Genomic DNA, 26,065 nt, shown 5'->3' on the forward strand with positions numbered 1-26,065 from the left:
CTCCTCCTATTAATTGCCAGGCAGGTGTTTCTTGGTTACCTAACTACTTGATGACAGTGTTACCCTTGTTGTTGCTTGGTGTTTGTCCAATAACATCGACACTGTGATCGCCAAATGCGGATGGTATTTTTTCCTCACCCCTTATTGACTCATGTACCCAGTGCTCAAAAGACACAATGCCAATGCTTGGCAAAGATGCTCTCTCTTGCACTCATGGGGTTGCCTGGTGCACTCGCCTACTTGATGTAAGGTTTGGATGTCAAGAAGAACTAATGGGAGGGGTTTGGTGCTCCATGTGAAACCGTGTAAAGATGGGAGAAAGAGCATAACCAAAATGACAAGCAAGTGCCACATAATGAATACAAACCAAGCACAACTCTATATTATATTAAATCAAGGGGCCTCGGTTTGTTACAAACAGGTGCAACTGCAAAATAGAGCCCATGCAACAACTAGTGTAGATGCTTGCCACGACTAGAAAGAATGTGATCGCAATTCCCTAAGGTAGGCAATGTAATTTCATGATAGCACTTATCTTGCTATGAGGCATTTTCATTTCTTTACACTAAGGTTGGTTGGCATTTCCAAGCATGCATACAATGCAGTATGAAAGTGGTGGTGGAAAATAATTCCTAATACTAAAGGTCACTAAGTGTATGTTAAGCTACAAGTCAACAATCCATTATGCTTCAATAGATTATTGAAAGTACTACATAGATTTTAATATATGGTCCTTATCATCATCAATTTGGTGCAAAATGAGAACATTGTGACAAGCAATTGGCATGCTCAAAATTTTGATTACCCGTAAGCCTTAGCAGTCAACTTATTATAGAAGAGCACAAATTAAGAACCCATCATGTCCATTGTTTAGTGAATTCCATTCAATGGCAGGTCCCCCAAATATAAAGGAATGCAAAAATGTATTAATTAATCGTTGGGAAAGGGAGGAGTAAAGGGATGCAAAGGAAAGGGGAAGGGTGAAGAGGATGAGAGTGAGGACATCCCTCTATTTATAAGGGGAGGGCAACTCCCCACTTATTTATGAGGGTATAAATTTAAGGCTTTTTAGCTTGCTACTTTCACAACATGTTTAGTGGTAAGACCTCACGAGTCGAAGGATTATGTCACGTGAAGCACATATGAAATGATTGTGATAGAAATTTGAAAAAGAACTTGCCCAAACCATCAGAGAGCTTGGATCTTGTAGGACCTTTGTTGAGGATTCAAAATGTAGGAACAAGGAAATAGAAGAGCTAGTGATCAGTCTCTGAAGGTCGCAGCACGAGTGTCAATCTACTAGGCCATGCTCTCCATCAAAAAAATGTGAGTGGCAACATTAACCAAAGAGCTAATACAAAAGGAGGGTGCACAAGGCTAGTTTAAGTCCCAACTTGATGAAGTTCAGGCTGAAAGAGATGACCTGCGAGGCTCTAAGGAAAATGTTGTTTGGGGTTACCTCATTTTCACATTGAGGACCTCGTTAGTATGGTGTAAATAGAGCTTAACTATGGATGTCGAGCTTGCAAAAATTTAAGGACAGTCTTCTTCAATCCCATGACCTCTCACATTGGTTAGAAATACCAAAATTAGATCAGCTCTATTAAAGTTTGGCAATTGTGGTAGTGTGCCATGAAATTATTAGTTTGATCATCAATCTAAAATGCCATGACATTATCATCTTTGATTAAACTTTTGTTTCACTTTTTGTGATGACGTTTTAGTGTGTAAGTGGAGTAATTGTAGTTTGATTGGGAAGTTGAGAGAGCAAGTGAGCACACAAATGCTATTATGGATGCATAGAGAATTGAATTACATGTTTGCGCATAGTGTGTGTGAGTCCCCCCTTTCCATAAAATTTGAAGCTATCCCATTGCCCACCTTTACACCTAAGAAATCAATGGAGCATCTCAAATGGAACATGGCCTTCAATTAGCTCTCTCCTTAGGTTAAGCTATATGTATGTAATAAGTTGTTGAGATAAAGGGCCTTTAGGATAGGTAGATGGGAACTATAGACAAGTAAACTAATTGAGGAATTAGGTGAGATCCATTAGGGGATAAAGAGCAATTAGGATAATGAAGTTAAAGTGAGACTTTTCCGACGTGTGGAAACACTAGAAAGATGCTTTTATCTCGCTGATACGAGCTTCTTGAAGAACAAGTCCTTGCCCAAGGTTGATCTCGATTAAGACTTCTTAAGGGACACATGAATTTTTTTGTATCTATGAATTACCATCTCTAATTTTAATGATACCATGGTTTTCTTTCACATGCAAGTACTTGATGGCAATCTATATAAGGGAATTTTCAAGTACTTGATGGCAATTTATATATGGGAATTTTCAAGTAGTTGATAGCAATTTATATATGGGAATTTTCAACCGAACAACTTTTGTATTATTTTTCATATCCTAGAAGGGCTTGTTACATATGTTAGACCCTAATGCTTCCTCTAAGTATTCCCCTCTTTTGCTAGCCCATGATTTTTATGGTAAGTTGTGCAAAGAAGATTCATTTTTAGTTAAGGATGAGTATTATTTTGATGTGTATTTTTATAATTCTAGCATCAAGTAAGCATAAAAATTATATTATAAAGTATATCATAATCCAAATATTGCTAAGTGATAACTCACCTCATATATATATGTATATATATCTATATATATATATATATATATATATATATATATATATATATATATACATATATATATATATGGGAAAAAAGCTAAAAAAGTCAACATCTGTGTGGGTCTTAAGCTTTGATCCTTGCCGTCGTTTCGAAGGTGCGAAGGTCTGACATTTTGCTATCAAGCATGTGTTGCCTTTCGCTCCTAGCTCCACCTCTAAAGGTCTCTGTTAAGCTTATTCTTTGCCGAGTGCCAGTCCTCATGGCATTGGGAGGGCATGGTAGTCAATCTTTCACCGCATCTTGGATCCCTGATTTACAATGAACCATCACTACGTGCATGTGGTCTAGCATCCACCTCCTATCAAACTGTAGGTACTCCGCCATAGGAAACTCTCTATGGAGCATGTCTACAAGATAGTCCTTCTCATCAACATGAAAATTTCTCCACTCTTTAAATATGTCCTTGTCAAAGGCAACACCGATGAGCTATCACATTGGACATCCTTTGCGATGTGTCTCATGCCATCGACAAAAAGCTTTGAATACCCTTCCAATAGCCTAAACAAAGACATTATTGGTGTAAAACTATGTAGTGGAACTCCGAATTTGATAAGCTTCATAAAAAACGTTGAGTTAAGCTTCTATTAATGTTGAATTTCAAATAAGAGTATGGTGGCTTAAAGTGTCCGAGATATATGCCTATTGTGGGAGGTGAGGGGCTTATAAAAGTCCATAGCCTGCCTATGTATGAGGATCTAGTCACTCACAAGAGGAGCTTATTGGAAATGTGAATGAATGATTGATGATTTATATAAAACTTTGGATTCGAAGTTGCCTTGTGAAGTTCCTCTCCTCTGCAATTTCACGTACTATGGCATAGATTTTGTGGGCACGTACTCAACGTTTCAATTGCGCTTAGCTTGGACTCTGAAAATAGTTTTTTCAGGATTGGGTCATTGCTATATCGAACCTTTCAAATTATAGACTTTTGTGGAGTGCTTGGAGCTTGGATCGCAGGCCTGCCTTGCAGTATCGAAGCTTTCCACATGGAGAATTCTACCGCTTTTGCTGTTGTAAGCTTCATGAATGCTTCACCCTGATTACAAGCGCTTATTGGAAGTTTTTCGAGGTGGGCAAGTTGAGCAATAATTCTGGGTACGTTAAGGCCTCCGAAATCGCGATTATCGTGAGGACAGGAGGTGCCCGAGGAGACGGAGCGGATTCCGATTCTGAACGATCCTGCCAAAGTGTACATTGCACACACATTTCCGAATTGTTGAAGGTAATATTTACAGGACTACAGCATGGACAGTTAGAAAGCGACTGAGATAAGCAAACTGCCAGATTTTAACTACTTTTTGTTTTTTGAACAAAAAGTTAGACGACTATAGCATGGGCTCTTATATTTCAATCCTGTGTACTAGAAAGCGATTCGAACGAAATTCCAAGCTCGCAAAGTGTATTTTGGAACCCGTGAGTTAATCAACATTCTAATAATAACCTTCTGTTCAGGATCGTGAAGAACTGTGGGATGAGATAAGCGCATAAATGTCGCAAAGTGTTTAGTTTCAAGTGTTGATATGTACCGAGCGTCATCCATGTGATTCCCAAGTGTTGATATGTACCGAGCGTCATCCATGTGATCTACTATGCTGATGTGGCAATCCATCAATCATGCTGAATTGACATTTTGAAATGGCATGCTAATATGGCTGTTTTACATACGTACAAAATGTCCTCGTTTTTTACGTGGCAATCTGCTTGCCACGCTTACATGTCATTTTGCTATGGCATGCTGACACGGCATGCCAATGTGCCACACGTTCTATAGCAACACTAAATCAATAATTTTTTGTTGAAAATGTCACCAATAGGCTTTAATGCAATGCTTCCACAATTGGGACTATGAAAGTGAGAGTTGAATGGAGAGATGAGGACGTTTTATAGGTTACAAGGGTGGGCCTAGCCTCGCCGAACGTTAGGCCTGGGGCAGCCATTAGCTGATTAAATTGGCATGCCAAGACGAGTTCGGCCAGGCCTAGGGCAACCATTAGCTGATTCATGAGTCCACATTTTATGGCCTTAAAATTTTGGGCTCCATGGCTCAAAAGGTGACAGCTAGCTTCAAATGCAATCCTGATTTGATTATGTAGGCCACTCTAGAATTTCCTGAAAAAGGCATAGATGTTACATTTTGTGCCATATACTGATAAATTCTTTCTTGTTCTCTAGATGAGCTGTAAGATTTTGGCTAGGGATTTTTCTCTTTGCTGCTTAATGAACTTTGAAGTATCAGTCTTTGATTCTGTTGTTTGGTTCGTTTCTAAAACGTTTGCCTAAATATGTTTTGGTTGTCTTCAAAGCAGAAACATTCTGCTCCAGAGTTGAATCGTTTAGACTCCAGATGGCAAGAAGAAAACAGAGTCTGCCATCAAGGGCCAATGGGATCATTGCACAAAAAATCAACTCTATTGAGCTACCAGCAGACAGGAAGGAGACCAAGGGAGTCAGCACTTCCAACTTGGATAACAAAATCACCGATTGTCATCAAGGCACATGTATAATGACTTGTACACATACTAATGGTAGAAGAATTTATTCACCAATCTCTGCTTTGGATTCTCATATTGATGTGGCAGAGATAAGCTTAGAAAATGCAACCTATCAAATGTCCATGTCACCTGCAGAATTGGAAGCTAAGGAACACAACATTGTAAGGAATTTGAATGTGAGATTGCAGTTACTCAGTTTGGAAAGGGATTATATGGTGGGTCATTACGCACTTTCAGCAGATGATGTCATTGTAGAAGTACTTGAACATTGTGCTGATCGAACTGGCTATGACAACTTGAATGGAGGGGGAGACGAACACCTTAATACTATTGTTTCTGGTTATTTAGATGGCCCAGACGCTTCTATCTCTGCGCTTGTATATTTGTTTAAAGCAGGCTATTTAACCATCACACCCTGTCTTCAATTGATAGTCGATTCAAAGCCTTCTTGCAGGCTACAGATAGGGCTCACTCAGAAGGCATTTGATAGTAGTGACGGACTTTTGGACAATACTAAAAATGTTTGGAGTCGATGCATCTTAAAGGTGATGGAGTGGCTGCGACCAGATCTTCACGGCCATGAAGCCATGTATAATGTCTCAGCTTATCAGTCCAAAACTAATTTGCCCGAATGTTTACAATTCTCTAAGAGTTTGGAGCAAGAACAGGAGGGTGAAAGTCAAGCTTCTTGTAAGGATGAAGTGGCCTTTGATCCCTCAATTCTTTATGAGGCCATAAGACCAGATCAGTAAGTTCTTTTTGGGGCTATGTTACTGCATTTTTCTGATTGTCTATTTGGCTTTTGGATTTGTTGTATGTAGTGTCTGACTGATCTGTACCATATTTTTGCAACGTTTTGGGACCCCGGCTGTAAAATGGTTGCATATGTTCAAAATTGCATCACTATATAAATCACAATATTTAAAGTGATTGTTATTCTGTCCACGTGATAATGCACGATGTGTAATTGTTTTGAAAAAGTTCCATCAACCCTTCTTTTTCCATGCATTATTTTTCTTTCTTACTTGATCGGCAAACCTTTTGCTTTATTCTCTGACTATTTATAAAGAAGAAGAAGGGACAAGTTCAAGTGCTTGAGAATGTGGGATTTTCTTTCTCTGGCTCAAAAAGAGAAACTGGAGTGTTTGATTCTCCAGCGTCTCAGGAAAATAATTGATCTCAACAGCTCTATCAAACATATTAAGAGTGTGCATGCTACTCAACAAGAATACGCCTAGCTTTTTTGGGGACCAAAATGATGAGAGTGATGACTCTGGACCCTCCCCTTTCTGCCTCCTCTCTGTTTATCCTGCCCCTCTCAAGCCTCCCACTACCAGCACTTTCTTCCCTGCACACCCTCTTCTTGCTCTGCCTTCTATTTCTCGGCCAGCCTGGCCACACTTCGTCCTGCCCTCTTCTCTTTGCTGCATCCTTGCTGCATCCGTGGGAGCTTTCAGTTCTCTCTAGAGGTCCTTCACTCATCCTTCCCCCTCCTTCCCGGGCCCCCTTTACTGGGCTGTTGCTCTGCCCCACAGCCCAGCAGCGGGGGCCTTCCTACGGCTCATCTTGTAGGCTGCCCTTCCCTGCGCCCACCCCCCCAGGTACACTTCCCTGATCGCCGGAACAAAGAATGCCCGATAGCTTCTTCAGATACTACAGAGGCTCTTGCCTCCACCAACAGATGGAAACCCAGGTCTACACCAGCACATGGAAAGACAATGCCATTCAAGCCTCTCAAGTGCACCTTTTGTAACAAGCTTGTCATACGGAGGAGAGATGCTACCAGAAGCTTGCCAAACAGCAAACTAAGGACCATGCCAGTTGAGTTGCAGCCGCCACAAGTGACGATGAAGATGACGACCCTCCGACACAAGTTCATGCTCTTACTGCTGAAATCCGGCATCTCTCTTACTCCCTGCTCCTCCTTTTGTTACCTGCTTGTTTCACCTCATAGACACCTACATTGTTGGAAATACTAAGGCAATGGTCAATGTTAGGTTAGTGATAAGGTTTGGGGCATTGAGGGTTTTTTCCTTTAACATAGTTAGTGGTTGAGTTGGTTGATTGAGTTATTTGTATGTATAGGTCTTTACCTCAGTTATGGTTACACCCTACTGCTTCCATTTCTCACAATTTAGTATCAGAGCCTCTTCCTTTCCTGTGCCTCCCCTGCCCTTGGGGAGCACTTTTGTCGTGAAAACCCTCAGTTTTGTCGCGAGAAACCTTGTTGGAGAACTTGTTTTCAGTCAGGCGCCTTCAGTTTGGCATTGGGAGAGCTCCAAGAGCTGCTCTAGCAACAGGCCATCCCTGTTTTTCTGAAAATCGCATATAGTTTTGCTGTTTTCGAGGTGATTTAGCTGCTTGTCCAGCTGTTCCAGCCTGTTTTTGCTGTTGTGCGCCTGTTTCACAACTTCTTGAGCAAGTCATTTTGTGCAGGTTTTTTGCTGTTTTTGAGCTGCTGGCTGCAGTTGTATCTGGCCATTTTGACCTACTTGGAGAGATTACAGATCCCTTTTTAGGATTTTGAATCTGTGACATGACAGACCCATTTTAGAGTTTTGAATTTGTTCCTGACCTGTTTGTTCCTGACCTGTTTTTAGGGTTTTGTACTGTTTTTAAGGCTGCCTCTGGTTTTTGGGTTCTTGCAGAAAACCCTAATTTGGAAGCAACATCTGCTGCTCTCTTGAACAGTTTGACCTGTTCCGAAGGAGGATACTACTGTTTTTGGATGCTTTACAGCTTGCAACTTCCTTGTTGAGCTTTGCCTCATTCTACTTGCATTTGGAGTTTGTTTTTCCCTCAGAAATTTGGGGCTTTCAGTCTCATGTGCTTGCATTTTTGGGCCCTCGTGCCAAGGGGATTTTCATTTGCAGGGGAAAAAGAACGATTTTAGCCAAGCATTAGCTTGTGGAGCAGTGACTTCAGTTGGTGTAATCTAAATCACACCAAGTGAAAATTTCAGAGCTCATATATTTGTGATGTCTCAAAATACAGGTGAATTGTTTGGATTCCTTGCTGAAGAGGATAAGTTGGATGGCACCTCTCTTTGGAGCTTTATGACTAAGAATCTTTTTGGTTTCAAAAGGACTCTGAGACTTTGTGACAATTGATGATGTCTGTCATGGAGCTATAGCTCCTGTCACTCCTCCACAACAATGAATTGGTCGAGGTGCTGGCTGTAGTGGGCAGCAAGCTCAGGGCCAAGCATCTGCTCAACCGACACTAGATCAAAGAAGATGGCGTGCCTGAGATGGACATGCCTTGTCTTTAATTGCACTTTCATGAGAAAACCGTCTTTCAGTCAGTATTGACTAGATGATTGCCCCTGCTGAGTATTCCTGATAATCACTCCAAAATCTGAATCTGAGGCTCTAATGGTTGGTCTTTGTCCTCTTTGTATGGGAGCTCACAATGGGTGAGTGACCCTTCTAAAAAAAGGGCATACCCTTCCACAATTGTCCATGCATTCAACCATCCATACGTCTAATGTGTGGGAAAGGAATTAATTATGGATTTTGATATGCTTGCCCAAAAGATTAGTTCTTGCCACCAATGCAACTTGTGAGGCTATTTGGTAAAGTAGAATTTTGAAAGATGTTGGTTTTGAATGAAAAGAGCCAAACTGTGCTTATAACCAGAGGGCTATTGAGCTAGCTAAAGATTCATGATTTCATGCTTGTAACAAACACACAGAGTGCAACATCACGTCATCCGTGTGGATGCCGTCGTTTCTCTCTCGGGCATCTTGAATGTAAGCGTCAATGTAGCAATAAATTCTCTCATGAAGGTGCTCTTTCCCCTTTGAAGGGCCAATCTAGCATAATCTCTTTTTTGCGATTTAGCAATTTTGAATTCATCTTTCAATCGCACACTCTTGCTGTGTTTTGCACAATTGGTTTATGACTAATATGCTACCCAAACTTGCTGTAAAGATTAAGTGTGAAGTTTTTGAGCATGATGGTTAAAGGAGGTTTGTTGAAAAAGTGAGTGGTTCAGTTTATTGGTCCACCCTGTATTTGGTTAGGATAATTAAAATGTTCAAGAATCAAACTTCATGGTTTCCACAAACCTTAGAAGCCAATCATTGCATGTCGGACCCAAAGCTTGAAACTGGAAACTTGGACTGACCATGCTAATGGTTATATATTACGTAGAGCTTCAAACGTGTCTGATACCCTCCTCACATTGTCACTATGATCATTAAACCCCCCGCTAAACATCATATTACGTAGAGCTTCAAACGTGTCTGATACCCTCCTCATAGTGTCACTATGCTAATTTTACCTTGTAGGATAAGCATTATATGATGTTGCAATTGTTACAAGTATCAGAATACCAAGGAGCTCTCAATGCTAGAGTTTTTAAGTGTTCTCATGTTTTGTCATTAGTGTATAGAAAGTTCTAGCATGGAATTCCAAATTTGTTGGCTCATTAAGTTGAATGCAAAGTGGATTTAAATTTGGACACAGGAATGCACCTCTGCTGGGTAAAAATCTTCCTCAGCTGCTTCCAACGCTTCGGCCCTACCAAAGCCGTGCCGCACATTGGATGGTGACACGTGAAAAGGAGTTGCATGCGTTTGCTGATGATAGCTCCAAAATTTTGCCCACTTCATTGTGTTGTGAGGGCTCAAGATGTTCGCACAGTAATGAAAGCATAAAATGGCCTTTTTGTGTCAGTGTAGTTTCATTAGATGGGAAATCTGTGTTCTACTATAATCCTTTCAGGTGAGTTCAAACAAATGTCGGGTTTGCATCTTTACGATCTTTTAGATTTTGATGCACGTGCTGTTTTGCAATTGTCTGATTCTGTGCCTGTTTCCTTTTCCAAAATTTTTTTGGGATGCATCATCTTCGTAAATTGAAGCTATAGCAAATAGGATCTAGTCTTGCACTGTTCTGAACTTTGTCTTATCAAACAGTTGGTAATCTGCAGAGTCTATCATTTTGCTCATTTTGATAAGAGAATGGAACATGAAAAAACTGAAATACAATGTACTCAATGTGAACGGGACATTATTTCTCATGGGATAGTGGAAAATATTCAACATTTTCATTCATAAAAAAGGATCTATCAAGGCCGTTTAAATTTTCTGTTGGGGTGGAGTGCATTTTGTGCTCCACAGACCATGTATTCCATTTGGATTTGGGACTGAGCTGCGTCATTTTCCCATCCCTTTATTTTGTTTCTGAGAAGTCACAATTTTAAAGCCATTTCAGGTTGAGCCTTGTCTGGAATAGACTATTTTTTACAGCTGCCCTCAGTTCTGTGATGAGCTGGGTATATCCTCACAGTCAACTAGATGTATATCCTCAATAGTTAACTAGATGTATATTGCAACGGCCACCCCCATTTTTCATTGTTCTCTGTTTCCTGTTATGTTTGACAAATCCCTAAGTATGCCATGAGTGCCAGGCCACCACTGTAAGAACTGACCTGCATACCATAGGAAGAAGAGCACTTGAGTTTTGTCTGTAAAGAGCTTCAGGCAGCTCTAGGTGTCAAAGTGTGCCCAGAGTGGGGCTTTGGAACTGATTAGTTGTTTTTTGAAGCTCTCTTTTTCAATGTTGGTAAAGTGTAAAGATCCAAAGGAGGCTGCTCTCCTGAGCTTGTGTCACATGCACCCCTGCACTTGGGGTGCAAAGTGACATAGTGGCTACATCGACAAGTGCGTAATAGTTCCCTAATAGGAGATTTTGTCGTATGTTGTGACCCCTTTGTGAGCCCTTGTCCAGGGACAGCAGTCAGGCACAAGCTACGTAAGTCAGTCTCGCAGCCTTAGGTCAGGTGAGAACAGATCATTCCTTGTTCATTGGTACCCCCTGGAGAACAGTAGGGTAGTGTTTCTGTCTTAGGTTTAGAGTTAGGTTTAGGTCCAGCCTAGGATAGGAGCCCTTTTGGGCCCCCTTAGGGCTCGAACAAGTGAAGGAATGGCAGGGGAAGGGCTGCTTTTATAGGCTACCCTGCACCCCTCCCTAGGCTGCCATTTATGGGGCCTAGGGCTGCCTTTTATGCACAAAGTGAAATGTGCATGTCCGCAATTGTTACGGAAGCATATATCCAGAAACATGCACAAATTCATCCTCTTAAAATACACACAGTGCAGTTTCAATCTCATGATAGTCACTATACCATAAACTCCGTCATGCATAGTAGGGACTAGCTACTATGACATCCCCAATGACCTCATCATCACCCAACAGTGGGTGTAGACCATAGTATAAGCATATGCTCTCACACATACAAATCGACACACCCACACATACTTGATCATCCATTTATACAAAGGTCTTCTATTGAGTTTCTGTGGGCACTCCAGAGGTGAAGGGCAGAGTCAGCCGTGACAAAGGCTAGCACTAAAGGAGAAGGCTAATCATAAGAGTTAAAAGTCAGCATCAAAATGGGTTAAAAAAATGTGCCGCTCCCTATCACCGGCACTGCTAGCTGCCCCAACCCACATTTCTTTCTTGCCCACTTAGGCTTGGTGTTGCCGCACTGCACCGGAGGGCATGCTTGCTTCCCCTAGGCAGCCTCACCACCCCCCTTCCTTGCCGTGCCTAGTTTGGTGCTCGTCCTTGGGCCAGGCCGCCCCCTTGTAGCCCCGCTCCCTTCTAGTGGGCTGTTTCAGCACTTAGGACCGACCCCCTACCAAAGAAACCGATCCTTCCTCCTCTTCCTTCTCGCTTTCTAATCCCTACTCTTCTATTGAGTTTCTGTGGGCACTTCGGAGGTGAAGGGCAGAGTCAACCGTGACAAAGGCTAGCACTAAAGGAGAAGGCTAATCATAAGATTTAAAAGTCAGCATCAAAATGGGTTTAAAAAATGTGCCGATCCCTATCACCGGCACTGCTAGCTGCCCCAACCCACATTTCTTTCTTGCCCACTTAGGCTTGGTGTTGCCACGCTGCACCGGAGGGCCTGCTTGCTTCCCCTAAGCAGCCTCACCACCCCCCTTCCTTGCCGTGCCTAGTTTGGTGCTCGTCCTTGGGCCAGGCCGCCCCCTTGTAGCCCCGCTCCCTTCTAGTGGGCTGTTTCAGCACTTAGGACCGACCCCCTACCAAAGAAACCGATCCTTCCTCCTCTTCCTTCTTGCTTTCTAATCCCTACTCTTCTTCTCTCGTCTCTTCCCTAGCTGCCCCTTTCCCCTACCCTCTCCTGCTATCTCGCATCCTTCTTCCCTTCCTCTTTGAAGGTTCTTTCGACACTAGCAGATGGATGCGATTGACTTTTGGAAAGGATATCCAAAGGTGACCAGCTTGGGCCTGCGTGAGCTTGTATCCACAAGTGCAAGAGAGAGAAGGACAAATTTAACGATCAGGGCCAATATCCGTTGGACAAAGAGATCCCCAGAAATAGGTGAATTTCAACTTCCAGCAGACGGCCTAGCTAGTATGCATCTTCTGGTTTGGTAGGAGGAGCAACTCTCATAATTTGAGTTCACAGATGAGATGGTCTTGTTTGTGGGGAGCTCCTCTGTCAGCCCGGAGAGGGTGAGAAAGCTGTTGCAGCTGTATTGTTTGGCATCTGGGGTTGATAGCACTTGGAACAAACCAGTTGGCATCCTCACAAGCATGGAAGATACTCATACATGGGGAGAGGCTCTGGGCTTCAAATGGATACCTGGGAGGGGATCACAAGATACCGTGATATGCTAGGTAGGGATAGATATCTCAGCTAAACAGTAGACATCTCCAAGGGATTAGCAAGTAATCTGTGCCTGTCAGCTGACGTACATGCCTTCAGACACCTACACATCTGTTGCTGCTTGTACCTAACTGCTCACTGCAGTCTGCTGATGGTTGTGCCTGCCATATGCCAGTGATTACGTTGCAGGTCTGCTACCCTAATCTCTGTACTGCCAAGCTAATGCAGACCTTGTCTGCTGCCAACCTGCAGTTCTCTCCAGACTCTTTTGAGCAGTACCACCTATTTCTAGCCCCAGCCAAGTCTCTTGCTGCTCCCTGCTGCCCCAACCCAAAATCCCCATCCATGTACACTTGGCTGGGCTATATACAACCCCACAACCAGCCCAGACTATGAGCTCACTGCCAGCGATATCCACTGACCAGGGTGGCTGCCTCAAAACCGAACCAAGAAGGATGGTTTGTTGCTGCGAACGTGGCCCCGTCTGCTGCCCACCACGAGGCAGTCTCTCCCACTCCCTCTTCACGTGCCTATATGACACTCTTTTCTTTATATTGCAACAGGTATCAAGCCCTGTTGCAATCCTCATTTGGGGGCTAACAGGTGGGACATTGATCCCCTATTTATCCAACATGGGAGTCCTAGTGTCTCTAGAGCATGTCTGAGAATCACTTGCTAATGTCCTTGACTCCTCTCTATACGGGTACTTGAGGACGGCAATGAGACTGCATGTCGCCTAGATGCTGCATTGACGGTCCCCTTGATGGGGCAGGTGCTCGCAGGGCCTATGTCCAATCTACTACTGACCTGGATATCTCGACTCTCGCAGAAGGTCTACAGCGCTATCGAATGCATCTATAATCCCTCTGTTGTGTTAGATATCAGAAAGACATAAGTGCCAAAGTTGAGCCTCGGCCAAATAGAGTGTCCATAGAAGAGGCCAGCTTGTCAATATACATGCCAAATAGAGTGGGGGATACGAGCATCCCTAATGCCCCCTATTTCACCCCAATGGAGCTGCTTACCTCCTTTGCCAATCCCTAGTCATGCGTACTCTTATCACACTCTCATGTAAGGCCTTGACTGCCCATATAACATCCTGTGGGATATCTAAAGCTCGCAGTAATACAATGAGGCAAACCCTGGTACTTAACCGAAGGCCTTCCAGAAATCCACAAAGCAGCAATATATGTTTAGCCTCCTCTATGATGGCCTTGAGGATGAAGATGTGGTCTAGTGTGGATTAGTCTTGTCTGAAACCTTCTTACCCAGTTTCTTGCATGTCTGCTCTCTCAGCGTAATCATTGATTTCAAGAGCATATCCATACACCTTTGCGATCAATGCCCACCATGATAGTCATGTAGTTAGTTGCTTGTGTCCATGGGATCTCTTGCTTTGTGAATGGGTATGATGGTGTTTGCAATCCAAGAAGTCGAGAAGCATGTATAAAAGGATTCATTCAATAGCTTGGCAGAATTGGAGCAAGCACCTCCCAACTATGGGTTAGGAGCTTTCTTTGGAGGCCCTCCTAATCCTTGGCCTTCCTGTTTTGCAGCTTCTTGATGGCCTCTTTCCAAGTGGGCTGTGGGATAGGGTATGTCTTCCAGGTTGGGCATGGGTGGTTAGGAATGTCGTACAGTGTATACGGTTCTTGGAGGGGATCTCCTTTCCAAGAGCTTCACCTCAAATTTCTTTGGAGTTATTGCTATATAGTACACTCAAAGAGTTCTTGTTCATGACGGATTCTTATGCCACACTAAATGCTGGTACTCTTTTTTGGTACGATCTCGTCACGGTGTCCATGTGGTCTCAGAGTGCCAACATTGACTAAGCAATTTGTACTCATCATTGCACCAACCATTCTAGGGGGTACAGAACCTTCATATGGCTCTCTTGTGCTTTTGATTCTATAGGGGAAGGACTGTTGGGCTGCTACATGAAGAGAATTGGTGAGGAGGGGAGATTTGCTGCCTTTTATCAGTCCATCGTTGACTTCTCTAGCTGCGGAGAAGTCCTTTTAGTGGGGGACTTCAACGCGAGGACAAGGGCCCGTCAGGTACCACTTCTTGACTTCAGAGATGATTCCACTCTACTGCCAGATATTGACCTTGAGGAGGCAAGTATGCTACGGGTTTCGACTGAGGAGGCAAGTATGCTACGGGTTTCGACTGACAGGCGAGGTCCATTCTCATCTTATGGGCAGGCCCTATTAGACCTCGGTAGGATACATGATCTCATTATCTATAATGGTCTTGATAGATGGCCTGCTTCAGGTGGTTTCACATGCTTTCCACATGGGGGGGGGCTCCAGTGGTGTTGATTACATCATGGGATCCCCTGTCTTCACATCTCGCATTACTGACTTCACTGTAGCACCTCTCCCCCCAGGGGCTGATCATACATACCTTTTCTTTAGCATCTCCACCTCCCTTCACACAGCACCTTCCACCCGACTCAGTGCTTACTCCACCTACCACGATATATGCTTTGATCGGGATCACTCACCTTCTTACGCTGGCCGTCTATACATACTTCTCGCTTATATTGACTTCATACCACTTTTAGAGGATCGTGCTACCGTTGTCACCCGCTCACTACACAAGGCTGCCATTCACGCTTTCCCCCACACCACCCGCTCCACTTGCCCACCACCCCTGGAACCGTACCTTGTAATAGTTGATATGATGATGAGTGTAAGGCTTTACGCCGTCAACTCAGATTCGAAACCAAAAACAGTCTTCCGAGCGCACCGAATACGCTACGTGAATACTGTAGACTGGTACAGAGGAAGAAACTAGACTTCGTTCGTCGGAACGAGGAGGAGCTATTGGACATTTTGTTTAGTAACAACTCTAAGGACTTCTGGCGGAGATTTCTAGAAGGACGGTCCCCTCTGCCACTCACTGACACTGAGATCTGATTTGATTATGCACGCACACTTTATGACATCCCAAATCAGCCAGTCCCTAACCTCTCACACATGCCTCGTCCCACATCCTGCACCCTCTTCACTAGAGGAGGGGTAAAGGATGCCGTAATGAAACTTCATAATGGCCGAGCGAAGGATCATGAGGGGCTATGCACTAAGTTCATTGCATATGGGATTAACCTCCTATCCCTGATCTTAGCAAAGCTTTTTAATGAAGCTGCGTGTTTGGGATTTCCACACACTTGGACCATTAACGCTATCTCACCCATCCACAAGGCAGGGGATCCCATGAGCCCGGAGAACTACAGGATTATTATGATTGGACATGTCATGTCCAAGATTTATGCATCAGTACTTGACTCTGAGGTTAGCAGACTTCTAGAGTGTCAAGGACTTAGAGCAGCAGGACAGGCGTGATCATGGAACCATGGACCACATCCTCACACTCAGATGTATCATCGAGGAGGCGAGGCCACGGAAGCAGAGGGTTTATTGTTGCTTTATGGATATCCGCAAGGCATTTGACACGGTTTCGAGAGCCCGCCTCATACGGCGCCTAAAGGACTTGGGCTATGACTTGGGTGTAGGTTGCTCTCTTGCGGGCATGTTGATCCAGATTCTGCTCTATGCGGATGACGTGGCTCTCGTCTTCCTCAGCAGAGGGGCTTCAGAGACAGCTAGACTCACTACAGTCCTTTTGTGAGTCTTATGATTTGAAGGTCAAAACCAAGGTCATGATCTTCAATATATCTCGAGCCATCATGCGTTAGGAGCAGTTCACATTTACGGGGTCATCTGTTGAGATAGTTTCATCATACACTTATCTTGGGGTTATCTTCTTTGGACCCAGCTTCACTATGAGACCCGCGATATGCAGGCACGCTTGAGTAGAGGGTATGCTTCATTGGCCAGACTAGAGAGACAATGCTTCCGCTTGCTTTTTCAGGATCCATGCACCAAGGGGTTGCTTTTTGACTCCTTGGCTCGCCCAGCGGGGATGTACGGCAGCCCTTGTTGGGGGCCAGACTTGTTGGATACAGAGTGGGCCCGTGTGGAGTGGCTACAAATTCTCATGTTATCACGGATGATTCATGGTAAGTCATCCGTTCCTCACCAGATCATTCAAGCTGAGTTTGGATCACCCTCTTTACAGCTAGATGCTGCATTTCAAGTCATCACATATCTGTACCGAGTTAGGGAATATGGGGATTATACCTCGGGGCGTAGCAGGCTACCATGGATAGCTCTATCCTCTTCTATGGCACTTGCAGCAAGAGGAGACGAGAGGTGCTGGTATGCACGTACAGAGAGATGGTTTGAGCGATTGGGGCTTCACATGGATAGACTACCTCCCTTCTAGTACAGCATGGATGCTCCGTTTTCTCTCCTCTTATCACACGAGGTCAACCAGGTTATCCGTGAGGATCTACTACAGCTACACACATTTCGGACCTGGTTGGGACCTAGTGAACTCCCAGTGAAGCTTAGCTTCTATAGAGATCACTTCTTACATATCACAGCGGAGGGTTTCATTGACCCACCAAGATACACGCAGATTCACCTACCCCTCGCTGAGGATCTCTCTTGGGCAGTTCCGGGTCTCTTCACACAGACTTCGCATCGAGAGCAGACTACCCAAGGAGAGGCGCATATGCACACTGTGTGACATGTAGCAGGTTGAGACAGAGGAGCATTTCATCTTCAGGTGTCCTGTGTACTATGAGATCCTAGGGCGTTTCCACTGCCTCTTTAGGGATAGTTATGGGATTTTGGCCTGTTTTCTCTCCTACCCCGACTAGCGGTGTTTGGCAGGTTTCATTCATGAGGCACTTAGACACCGTGAGAGGATACTTCGAGCACGGAGACGGGAGCAGGCTTCTTCCTCGGCTGATCCCTCTCAGAGCTCTATCACAGAGTTCTTTTAGCTAGATCACATGGACCCCACGAGACGAGGCCTCAACATGATCGTGACCCGGAGCCTGTGACCCGATAGCTCAGACAGAGGGTCGACACACAGATCACACTTGGGGAGATCCCCTCCTTCTTTTAGAGTCGCGGAGCCCGACCGACGGGGGTCACAGTGGCCCTGGTCAGACGAAGAGCTACGACCAGGAGACGTGTCAAGACCGCACCTCTGAGTGGCTGACATCACTCTATTGCTGACTTCATGTCTCCACTGCCTCATCCATCCTGATATCTTGCTGCTACTGCTGATGATGATGATATTGATGACGATGCTGAGAGTGATATATAGTCGACCATCAACATGACTATGTTGTACTTAGGACGTAGTATTCTGCATTTTTGCATTGGTATGGACGCTCATTTAGTAGCTCCACTAACAGCTTGTTGTATCAGGATTTTCATTGGTTGGGGGATATATCCAACCTGTTGCACAAATTAAAAAAATTCATAAACTTTGTTTCTTTCTTTCTTTCTATGCTCTAGGAGACTCGCAAGGTAACCATCGTAGATGTGGTCTAGGGAGTGATCGAAATCATACTGGTGGCATGTGGAACGGCTGGCTCTTGGGCCTCGGGTTGAGAGTGTTAGAGAATAGGAGGGAATGAATCACTCAAACCTCCACCCAAGATCTCTCCAACTCTTACACACACTCAACTCAGATAGATGATCACAGATGCAACAAACGCTCACTCAGAAATAACTTGGACAGAGAGAGAGAGAGAGTATATTCATCCACCGGAGGGTGGGCAGAAAAAACAGCTCACAGGGAGCAATACAAAATACAGCAAAGTGCTGGAGAATACTCAAGGACTCTCTCTCTCACAAACTGCTCCAGAACTGAGTGCACAGCACAGCCTTGGAAGGAGGCTTTCAGTCTTGCACTGGATATTGGAAACAATGAAGGAGTGGGCCTTTTATAGGCACTGCCCAGGCCCCTTGAGTTGACCGACCAGCAGGGTCGGTACCCTGTCTGGTGGATGACCAGGTGGGCCCTAGAAAACCGACCAGGGTTGGCCCTGGTCGGTGGCCCTGGTTGGGCCAACTTGGCCTGCCACAGGCCCCTATATAAGGGTGCCCTGTGCAGCCAGTCTGCGCAGCTGCAGGCGCCTCCAAGTGAGGCCTAAGGCCCCTGTTTTCCTGCTGTTGCAGGCAGCAACCAGCCCGTGTGCTGGTTGCCTATGATGCCGGCCTGAGTCCCTCTCTTTCCCCAGCCCTCCTACCTCTCACTGCCCCTTGTCCCCTCAAATCGGGGGCTCACAGGTGGGCACAGTGAGTTTCTAACACCCCCCCTCAATGTCACAACTGTGGGCCAATCCCCATGCGTTTGATGAGGTGCTCCATCTGCTCTCGAGGGAGTGCCTTCGTGAAGAGGTCGGACAAGTTATCGGCAGTCGGGCAGTACATAAGCTCGATCACGTCGTCGATGATGAGTTCTCGAACAAAGTGGTAATGAACTTCGATGTGCTTGGTTCGCGCATGGTACACTGGATTGTTGGCAATGGCTATGCAACTCTGATTGTCGCACATCAGCACTGTTGCGTCCTCCTGACACACGTCCATGTCCTCCAGAATCCACCTCAACCACAGTGTCTCACAAGCTGCTGTACACGCGGCTCTTTACTCTGCCTCTGTAGATGAAAGGGCCACTGTGGGTTGCTTCTTACTCAGCCAAGAGATGGCACCAGATGCAAGTAAAAAACAATACCCTGTTGTCGATCTTCTGGTGTTAGCATCACCCGCCTAATCACTGTCACAGAACCCGCCTAGTTCGATGCCTTTGGTGTAGGTGATCCCATAGGTGCAAATACCCTTTAGATACCTCAGCATCCGTAAACCTGCATCCCAATGACTCTTCCTGGGAGAAGCAGAGAACTGGCATAATAGCCCAACTGCATAACAAATATCAGGTCGAGTATTGGTAAGGTAAAGCAAACTTCCTACCAATCGTCGGTACAAGGGAGTATCGACCGGCTGAGATGTGTCGTGAACACTTAGCTTGAGCCCGACCTCCATGGGAGTTATTGCTGTCTTGCAATCCTCCATCTGAAATCTCTTCAAAAGTTCTCTGCAATATTTCTCCTGTGAAATGAAGATCCTGTCTTACTTCTATCCCAAGGATCTGACTTCTTGAACTCCTTTGGCTTGCCTTTTCTAGGCTTGTCTTTGGCCACTAATGCCTTCTCGTCGGTTTGCGTAAAGAGTTTCTCTCCAGCGTCCTCCTGAAGCAGGAGTGGGCCAAGCTCCTCAAAGGTGATTGGCTTAGTCCGTTGACCCGCAGTGACCGTAGTCACAAAACTTTTGAAACTCCGTGGCAACTTGTGGAGTGTGAGCAACGCCAATTGACTCGAGTCCACCTTTTAACCAACCGCTGCGAGCTGGTCCCGCATGACTTTCACCTTTGTCAGATGGTCATGCACACTATCACCTTCATTCATATCAAGATTATAAAGCTGATGCTGAAGAGTAATGATACGGGCTGTATTATCGGTTTCATACAGCTCCTTCAGTATGGCCCACGCCTCTGAAGACGTCTCTGCCAACTGGATATGAGGAATCATAGCATCTTCGTGCCAATTAGCATTGCTAAGGCTTGAGCATCCCTCTCCTCCCATGCACTGAGTTCATCTGCATCTGCTTCAACTAAAACTTCACCTCTTTTGTCCACAATGTCCTCCGGCTTTTCCTCGGTCCCAATCACTATCTTCCATAGCTTCCGTGCCAACAGATGGCTTCGGATCTTGACTTTCTAGATTGGAAAGTTCATCCCATTGAGCTTTCCAGCTTCACCAAAATTGGGAATAAACGAAGAAGGAAGATGACTGGAGAAGGAGGAAGGACGAGCAGTGGGTGTAGAGGCTTCTGAACGCTGATCCATCTCGGTGAATAGCAAACTGAAAAACTGAAGCAAAAAATATGTACTGACCTCCCGTGCTAGCCTGACCTGAAAACAGAATCGCCTTTCTGCCAAGGGACTCCTTCCTTCAGAGAGTGCTTTGATGAAGAAGAGCCGAGAGCCTATGGCTCTGATACCATGTTAGAGAATAGGAGGGAATGAATCACTCAAACCTCCACCCAAGATCTCTCCAACTCTTACACACACTCAACTCAGATAGATGATCACAGATGCAACAAACACTCACTCAGAAATAACTTGGACGGAGAGAGAGAGAGAGTATATTCATCCACCGGATGGTGGGCAGAAAAAACAGCTCACAGGGAGCAATACAAAAAACAGTAAAGTGCTGGAGAATACTGAAGGACTCTCTCTCTCTCAAACTGCTTCAGAACTGAGTGCACAGCACAGCCTTGGAAGGAGGTTTTCAGTCTTGCACTGGATACTGGAAACAATGAAGGAGTGGGCCTTTTATAGGTACTGCCCAGGCCCCTTGAGTTGACCGACCAGCAGGGTCGGTACCCTGTCTGGTGGCTGACCAGGTGGGCCCTAGAAAACCGACCAGGGTCGGTGGCCCTGGTTGGGCCGACTTGACCTGCCACAGGCCCCTATATAAGGGTGCCCTGTGCAGCCAGTCTGCGCAGCTGCAGGCGCCTCCAAGTGAGGCCTAAGGCCCCTGTTTTCCTGCTGTTGCACTGTGCAGGCAGCAACCAGCCCGTGTGCTGGTTGCCTATGATGCCGGCCTGAGTCTCTCTCTTTCCCCAGCCCTCCTACCTCTCACTGCCCCTTGTCCCCTCAAATCGGGGGCTCACAGGTGGGCACAGTGAGTTTCTAATAGGGTTGAGAGAGTGTCATATCAAAGGATAGGTGGGAATGGTCTGCTCTTGGGATGAGTGGATGCACTATAAGGTGGTGGAAGATCGATGGTGTGAAGGCAAGAGATCTTATGATGTAGTCCACCACATGTGTATCTCTCTAACCATGGCTATTTCTGTAGCCCATTGTATATGAGCAGCTCATGAGCGGTACCCATGTCCAGCAAATATCTCCCATACTGTGTGACTATAATGAGCCAGATTCTCTGGTTCTCCTCGACTTGTTAATTTTCACCCACTTTGTCGGGAAACTAAGACTCTATGGCTGTTTACCAGGGCCCCCATGCAGGTATACTAGTGCCCCCATGACCTCTATGCTCGGCATTTCTTTGCCTATCCTAATCTTTTCCTACACTAGACTCACTATCTACTTGCATAGGACATAGCTAAAGTGCCCTCAAAGCTAGGTACTATTGGTGCTGATGTGAGATTCGACAATGATGGAATGAAAAAAGTGGAATGCATGAAGATGGGATGTGACCACACGAGTGGTCACACCTTGTTAGATGTTCTCCCTAAGATCTAGGTCAATCCTTAGACCTTAGGCACCAGAGTTCCTTAACCCCTCTCCCTACTCTTTAATTATTCTAGTCCCTTTTTAGCCATAGGTAATGACCTATAACTTATCATAACCTTTTTCCTCTCTCTCTCTCTCACTATGACTCCGATTTTAGAGCCATCTAAACCAACATTCTTCTCTTAACTAATCCCATTGATTAGCACTCTAATTTGGGAAATACTTGGTACTCGTGTCATGACTGTGACCATGGATGCAAAGTATGTGTCGTCTTACCTACGCTGGCCGAACGAAAAACTAACGCTGTCTAGAAGCATAGAGAACTCTACCTCTGTCCAAGGGTCTGTGCTGCAGGTGCTCCTCTCGACTGCCGCTGGCATCTTAGGAAAGGACGTGCCTCCCTTCTTGTCTACAGCGTGCTCCAGGTTGTTGAAGTCCCCTCTAGCAAGCCAAGAGTCTACATTTGGAAGACACACCACCAAGCGTCTCCAAAAAGCTGGGCATTGCTGCCTACACGCCGGAGCATAGGCATTCAGTATGCCTATCCTGGAATCCTGAACGGTGATCCCCATCTACACTGTCCTACCCCTGATCAACTCTCCCTGGCCAAAAACATCCGTTGTCACTGCCTATGAAGTCGAGATGCAAACCCCCTCACTCCTGCCTGCTGTAGACCACACCTCTGGGCCTCTCCCTGGCAGGAGATGGTAGTGCCGGCAAATGTCTGCTGCTGTGAAAACATATGCTCTTGGATTAGAAGGAAATCCACCAATCTCCCAACCACTACCTAGCTAAAGATCAGTTACTGTAGTTGCTGACGTGCATAATCAAGAAGGCCGTGCACATTCTAGTTGAATCTAATTTCTGAGATTTTGAAGAGGGTTTCGAAGGAGAGTAGTCTACATCTGTGCGCCGCCGAATCAAGGGCATAACAGGTTCCACATCAATCTTGAGGGCCCACTGCATCATGAAGGACACCTCAATCCCCAATTTGGCTGTACACTGGTGTAAGGACCAATGGGTGACCTATGAGTAATGTATCTTTGGTCCGAGGCGGATGACACCTATGGCGTAACCTATGCCAAGTCTCTCAGGAGGGAAACCTAGCTAGAAAGTGGCCGAGTTGCCATGGTTGAGCCATCATGCTGCAAATTGATCTTGCATCCTCCGATTGAACAAAGCACGGGTCCACTTTTCTTTTCCGGTTGCGGCGAACGCCCAGAAAGGGCGAGTGCGAGAACCAACCACCCCTTTGCAGGTTTGCAATATCATAATTGTCACCTCCACAATGAGGGGTATGCATCATGTATCTCCTAGTACTTCCAAGAACCTATCCTTTAGAAGTCCCTAGGCAAAGGCTTCCCAGGGTGAGGCACCGGTCCTGAGAACTGACATGAGTCTCCTAGAGAGGCCTTTTGCAACGAGGCTGTGTCTTGCAGAGCAGGTGACTGAGACTACACGAAGAAACCACAGCCCGAGACGGGGGGGGGGCTGATGGACCCTTGGCTGAAGGCTTTGGGTCTTGGGCAAGGGAGGGATGGGAGGATGAGGAAGAGACCGATGACCTTGCCTCAGCAGGATTGGGAGCTGAGAAAGAGGGAGGGCAGGCGGTGAGGGTGATAGCAGTAGGAGGGCGGGAGGATGAGACGGGGGGAGATGGAGCAAGAGCTGTCACGGCCATTGGGGGAGAGGAAGAAGAGGTCCCCGGATTAGTTGACACTGTCGCTACTAAAGCCCTATGATCCTGCTGTTCGGTCGACACCTAGGGATCTTGACCTGCTGAAACCAATGGAGTTGTTTGAGCTACTGTTGGAGTCCCTGTCTCCTGTACAATGGGGTGGCCTGCTCCTATCACCTTTTCCTGCTTTCCCTTTGGTTGGGGAGGGGCCTGGTTCCCCTAGAACTGAGGAGTAGCCTCATGCTCTGTCCTCCTCCACTCTCCCTGCTTGGCACATCGTCTTCACTGCTTTAGGGTGCTCTTGATGGGTTTCTTACACTTCACCCTGGTCCAAGCCCCCTCTCGAAGGCTCTACCTAGGGTGTCTGGGACTCCATCCGTTGACATGTACCATGATGTACTCCCTCTATGCGATCAGTCCGTTGCTTGGGGTGCTACTAAGGGGCATCCCTACCCTGCCCTCTTCTGCAATCCTTGGCTAGATGTCCCATCTATAAGCACCACAACATTGCCTCGGCAAGCCTTGAATCTTTACCTGCTGTCTGAACTCACCACCATCCAGCATCTCTAAGAGGATCTCCTCCAAGAGAGACTCCGAACGCTCCATAATCAACCTGAGCTTGGAGACCCCATCATCTGCAACCAATGAGGTGACCGTCTGAGGAGGCAGCTCCAACACCATACCAAAGGCCCTCCAATGGAGTGGAGAATGGATCTGTACCCCTTGGGGAGCCCCGGCAATCGTAGTGTCACAGGGAAGCGAGTTACGTGATGTGTCGACTCCATGTCATCAACTGTGAACCCACGGTACCAAGGGATAAAGTAAGAGATGGGGACCCGAAAGGATCGGGCTACGCTCCACCAGTGACCGAGTAGTGTCGGGGGAACTCAGATGGAGAAGGAAAACCCCTTTGCCATAGATGGTAACCTCTTGAATGTGGTCCCCATCCAATGCTAAGCTCGCTTGGATCCAATCACGCATTTGGCTCTTGGTTGGCGTGAGGCCAACTATCTGCTATGTCATGTAGTGTTTGTACGGCTTTCTTCACCTAGTGTTTATCCTCTGGAGAGAGAAGAACCTTAATGGCTTGGGGAATCAAGGGTGCTGCCATGTGAGCCCCTCTGGCTAGACCAACGGTCGCCACCAAGATTTGTTCTCCAGGAGAAAATGCAGTGCTGTGCTGCAAGAAGGGAAAGGAAAAGGGGAAGGACAAGCTCTCTCAAAGGACCCCAAAAAGGGGGCTGAAAAAGGCTCAGACAAGAGAGCTCTAAGAACGCCAACCACTGTGAAGAAACTCCCAAAAAACAAAAAACGCAGCCAGCCAAGGGCCGGATGCAGGCTGCTCCAAAAGGGACAGCACCAAAAAAACTGAAGGGACCTTGAAGTGCCTTCGAAAGGGGTCTTTAGAGAGCTGAGAAGACATCAAGAAAACTGCCAGGAAGGGTGTCAACATTGAAGACCTGAAACACCTGGGGGGAAGCTTGGAGCGCTGGAAGAGCGCTCCACCTTCTTGAAAGGCCCAGTCCACTACTTGAGTGCCTAGAGGCAGTGCGAGCTGGGGGGGGGGGCTCATGTACCATCTTCCCTAAGTGTGTGGAGGGACTCCTAGGCAGGGAAGCCGCTAAGCCTTGGCTGCACACGGGTCACCTGAGGCCAAGTGGGGAAGCCACCAGCCCAAGCGGGGAGGCGGGCTGCACGCGGGCTCTTGAGACAAGGGATGGCCCCCTTTTGCAAGCGGCGAGCTGCCCGAGGAGGCACATGATGGCACGGAAGAGGGCGAGGGGAGGAGGAGGAGAAGAGACGCGGTCGAGGAGGGGGGCTAGAGAGGAGATAAAGGGAAGGGGGGGGGGGCAGGCAAAGCTGTAACATGCAACGGTAATCTGATCGTGTAATTCACAGCAAGACCTTATTTAAACCTTTAGCGAGGAATTAGCGTATCCACCATAGAGAGAGAAAGGAAATGAGGATAGAGAGAGAGTAGAGTCGACAACCAATTGGGTCCCTGTACCCACTGAGGGCCCCCTCTCCCAATCAGGGAAGAATTTGCTTTATACTTGGAGAATTGAGAAATACAAAGAACACTCTTTGAGAGAGCACGGAAACACGCTTTTGAAGAGTTCACTGTGCACACGTAATATAGACCCAAAGACCTGAGAGGTAACGCCGACCAATACCGAGACCTTGATGCTGTCCACACTGACGATGTAGGACGCCTTGCAGATGTAGGACGCTTCTGCAAGGCAAGGGAGAGGCTTGTGCTGTCCACCATAATGCAGGGTTACTGCGTGAGTGAGAGAGTGAAATCTCGGAGTGATAGATCCTAGAAGAGAGTTGAGAGATGACTGAAGTATAGAGCTGAGAAATAAAGAAAGTTTAT

General features: G+C 46.1%; 1 protein-coding gene across 3 annotated transcripts in view; it reads left to right on the forward strand.

Annotated features, from left to right (window-relative positions):
* The first annotated feature begins 3,389 nt into the window (after positions 1–3,389).
* The window catches only part of LOC147902083 (RING-finger, DEAD-like helicase, PHD and SNF2 domain-containing protein), a 143,752-nt gene continuing 121,076 nt past the window's right edge, over positions 3,390–26,065 (forward strand). For all 3 annotated transcript variants that reach the window (XR_015541000.1, XM_087374667.1, XM_087374668.1), the window contains exons 1-3: positions 3,390–3,916; positions 5,001–5,934; positions 9,656–9,913. Coding sequence is in view for 2 of the 3 variants with exons in the window: in XM_087374667.1 (XP_087230793.1) it covers positions 5,039–5,934; positions 9,656–9,913 (1,154 nt within the window). In the remaining variant the exon portion in view is untranslated. The remainder of the gene's footprint in view (positions 3,917–5,000; positions 5,935–9,655; positions 9,914–26,065) is intronic.

Source organism: Dipteris shenzhenensis, chromosome 5 (assembly GCF_047967505.1).
Source record: "Dipteris shenzhenensis isolate YYH24624 ecotype China chromosome 5, Dip_SZ_1.0, whole genome shotgun sequence".
In the NCBI taxonomy this organism is placed as follows: domain Eukaryota; kingdom Viridiplantae; phylum Streptophyta; class Polypodiopsida; order Gleicheniales; family Dipteridaceae; genus Dipteris; species Dipteris shenzhenensis.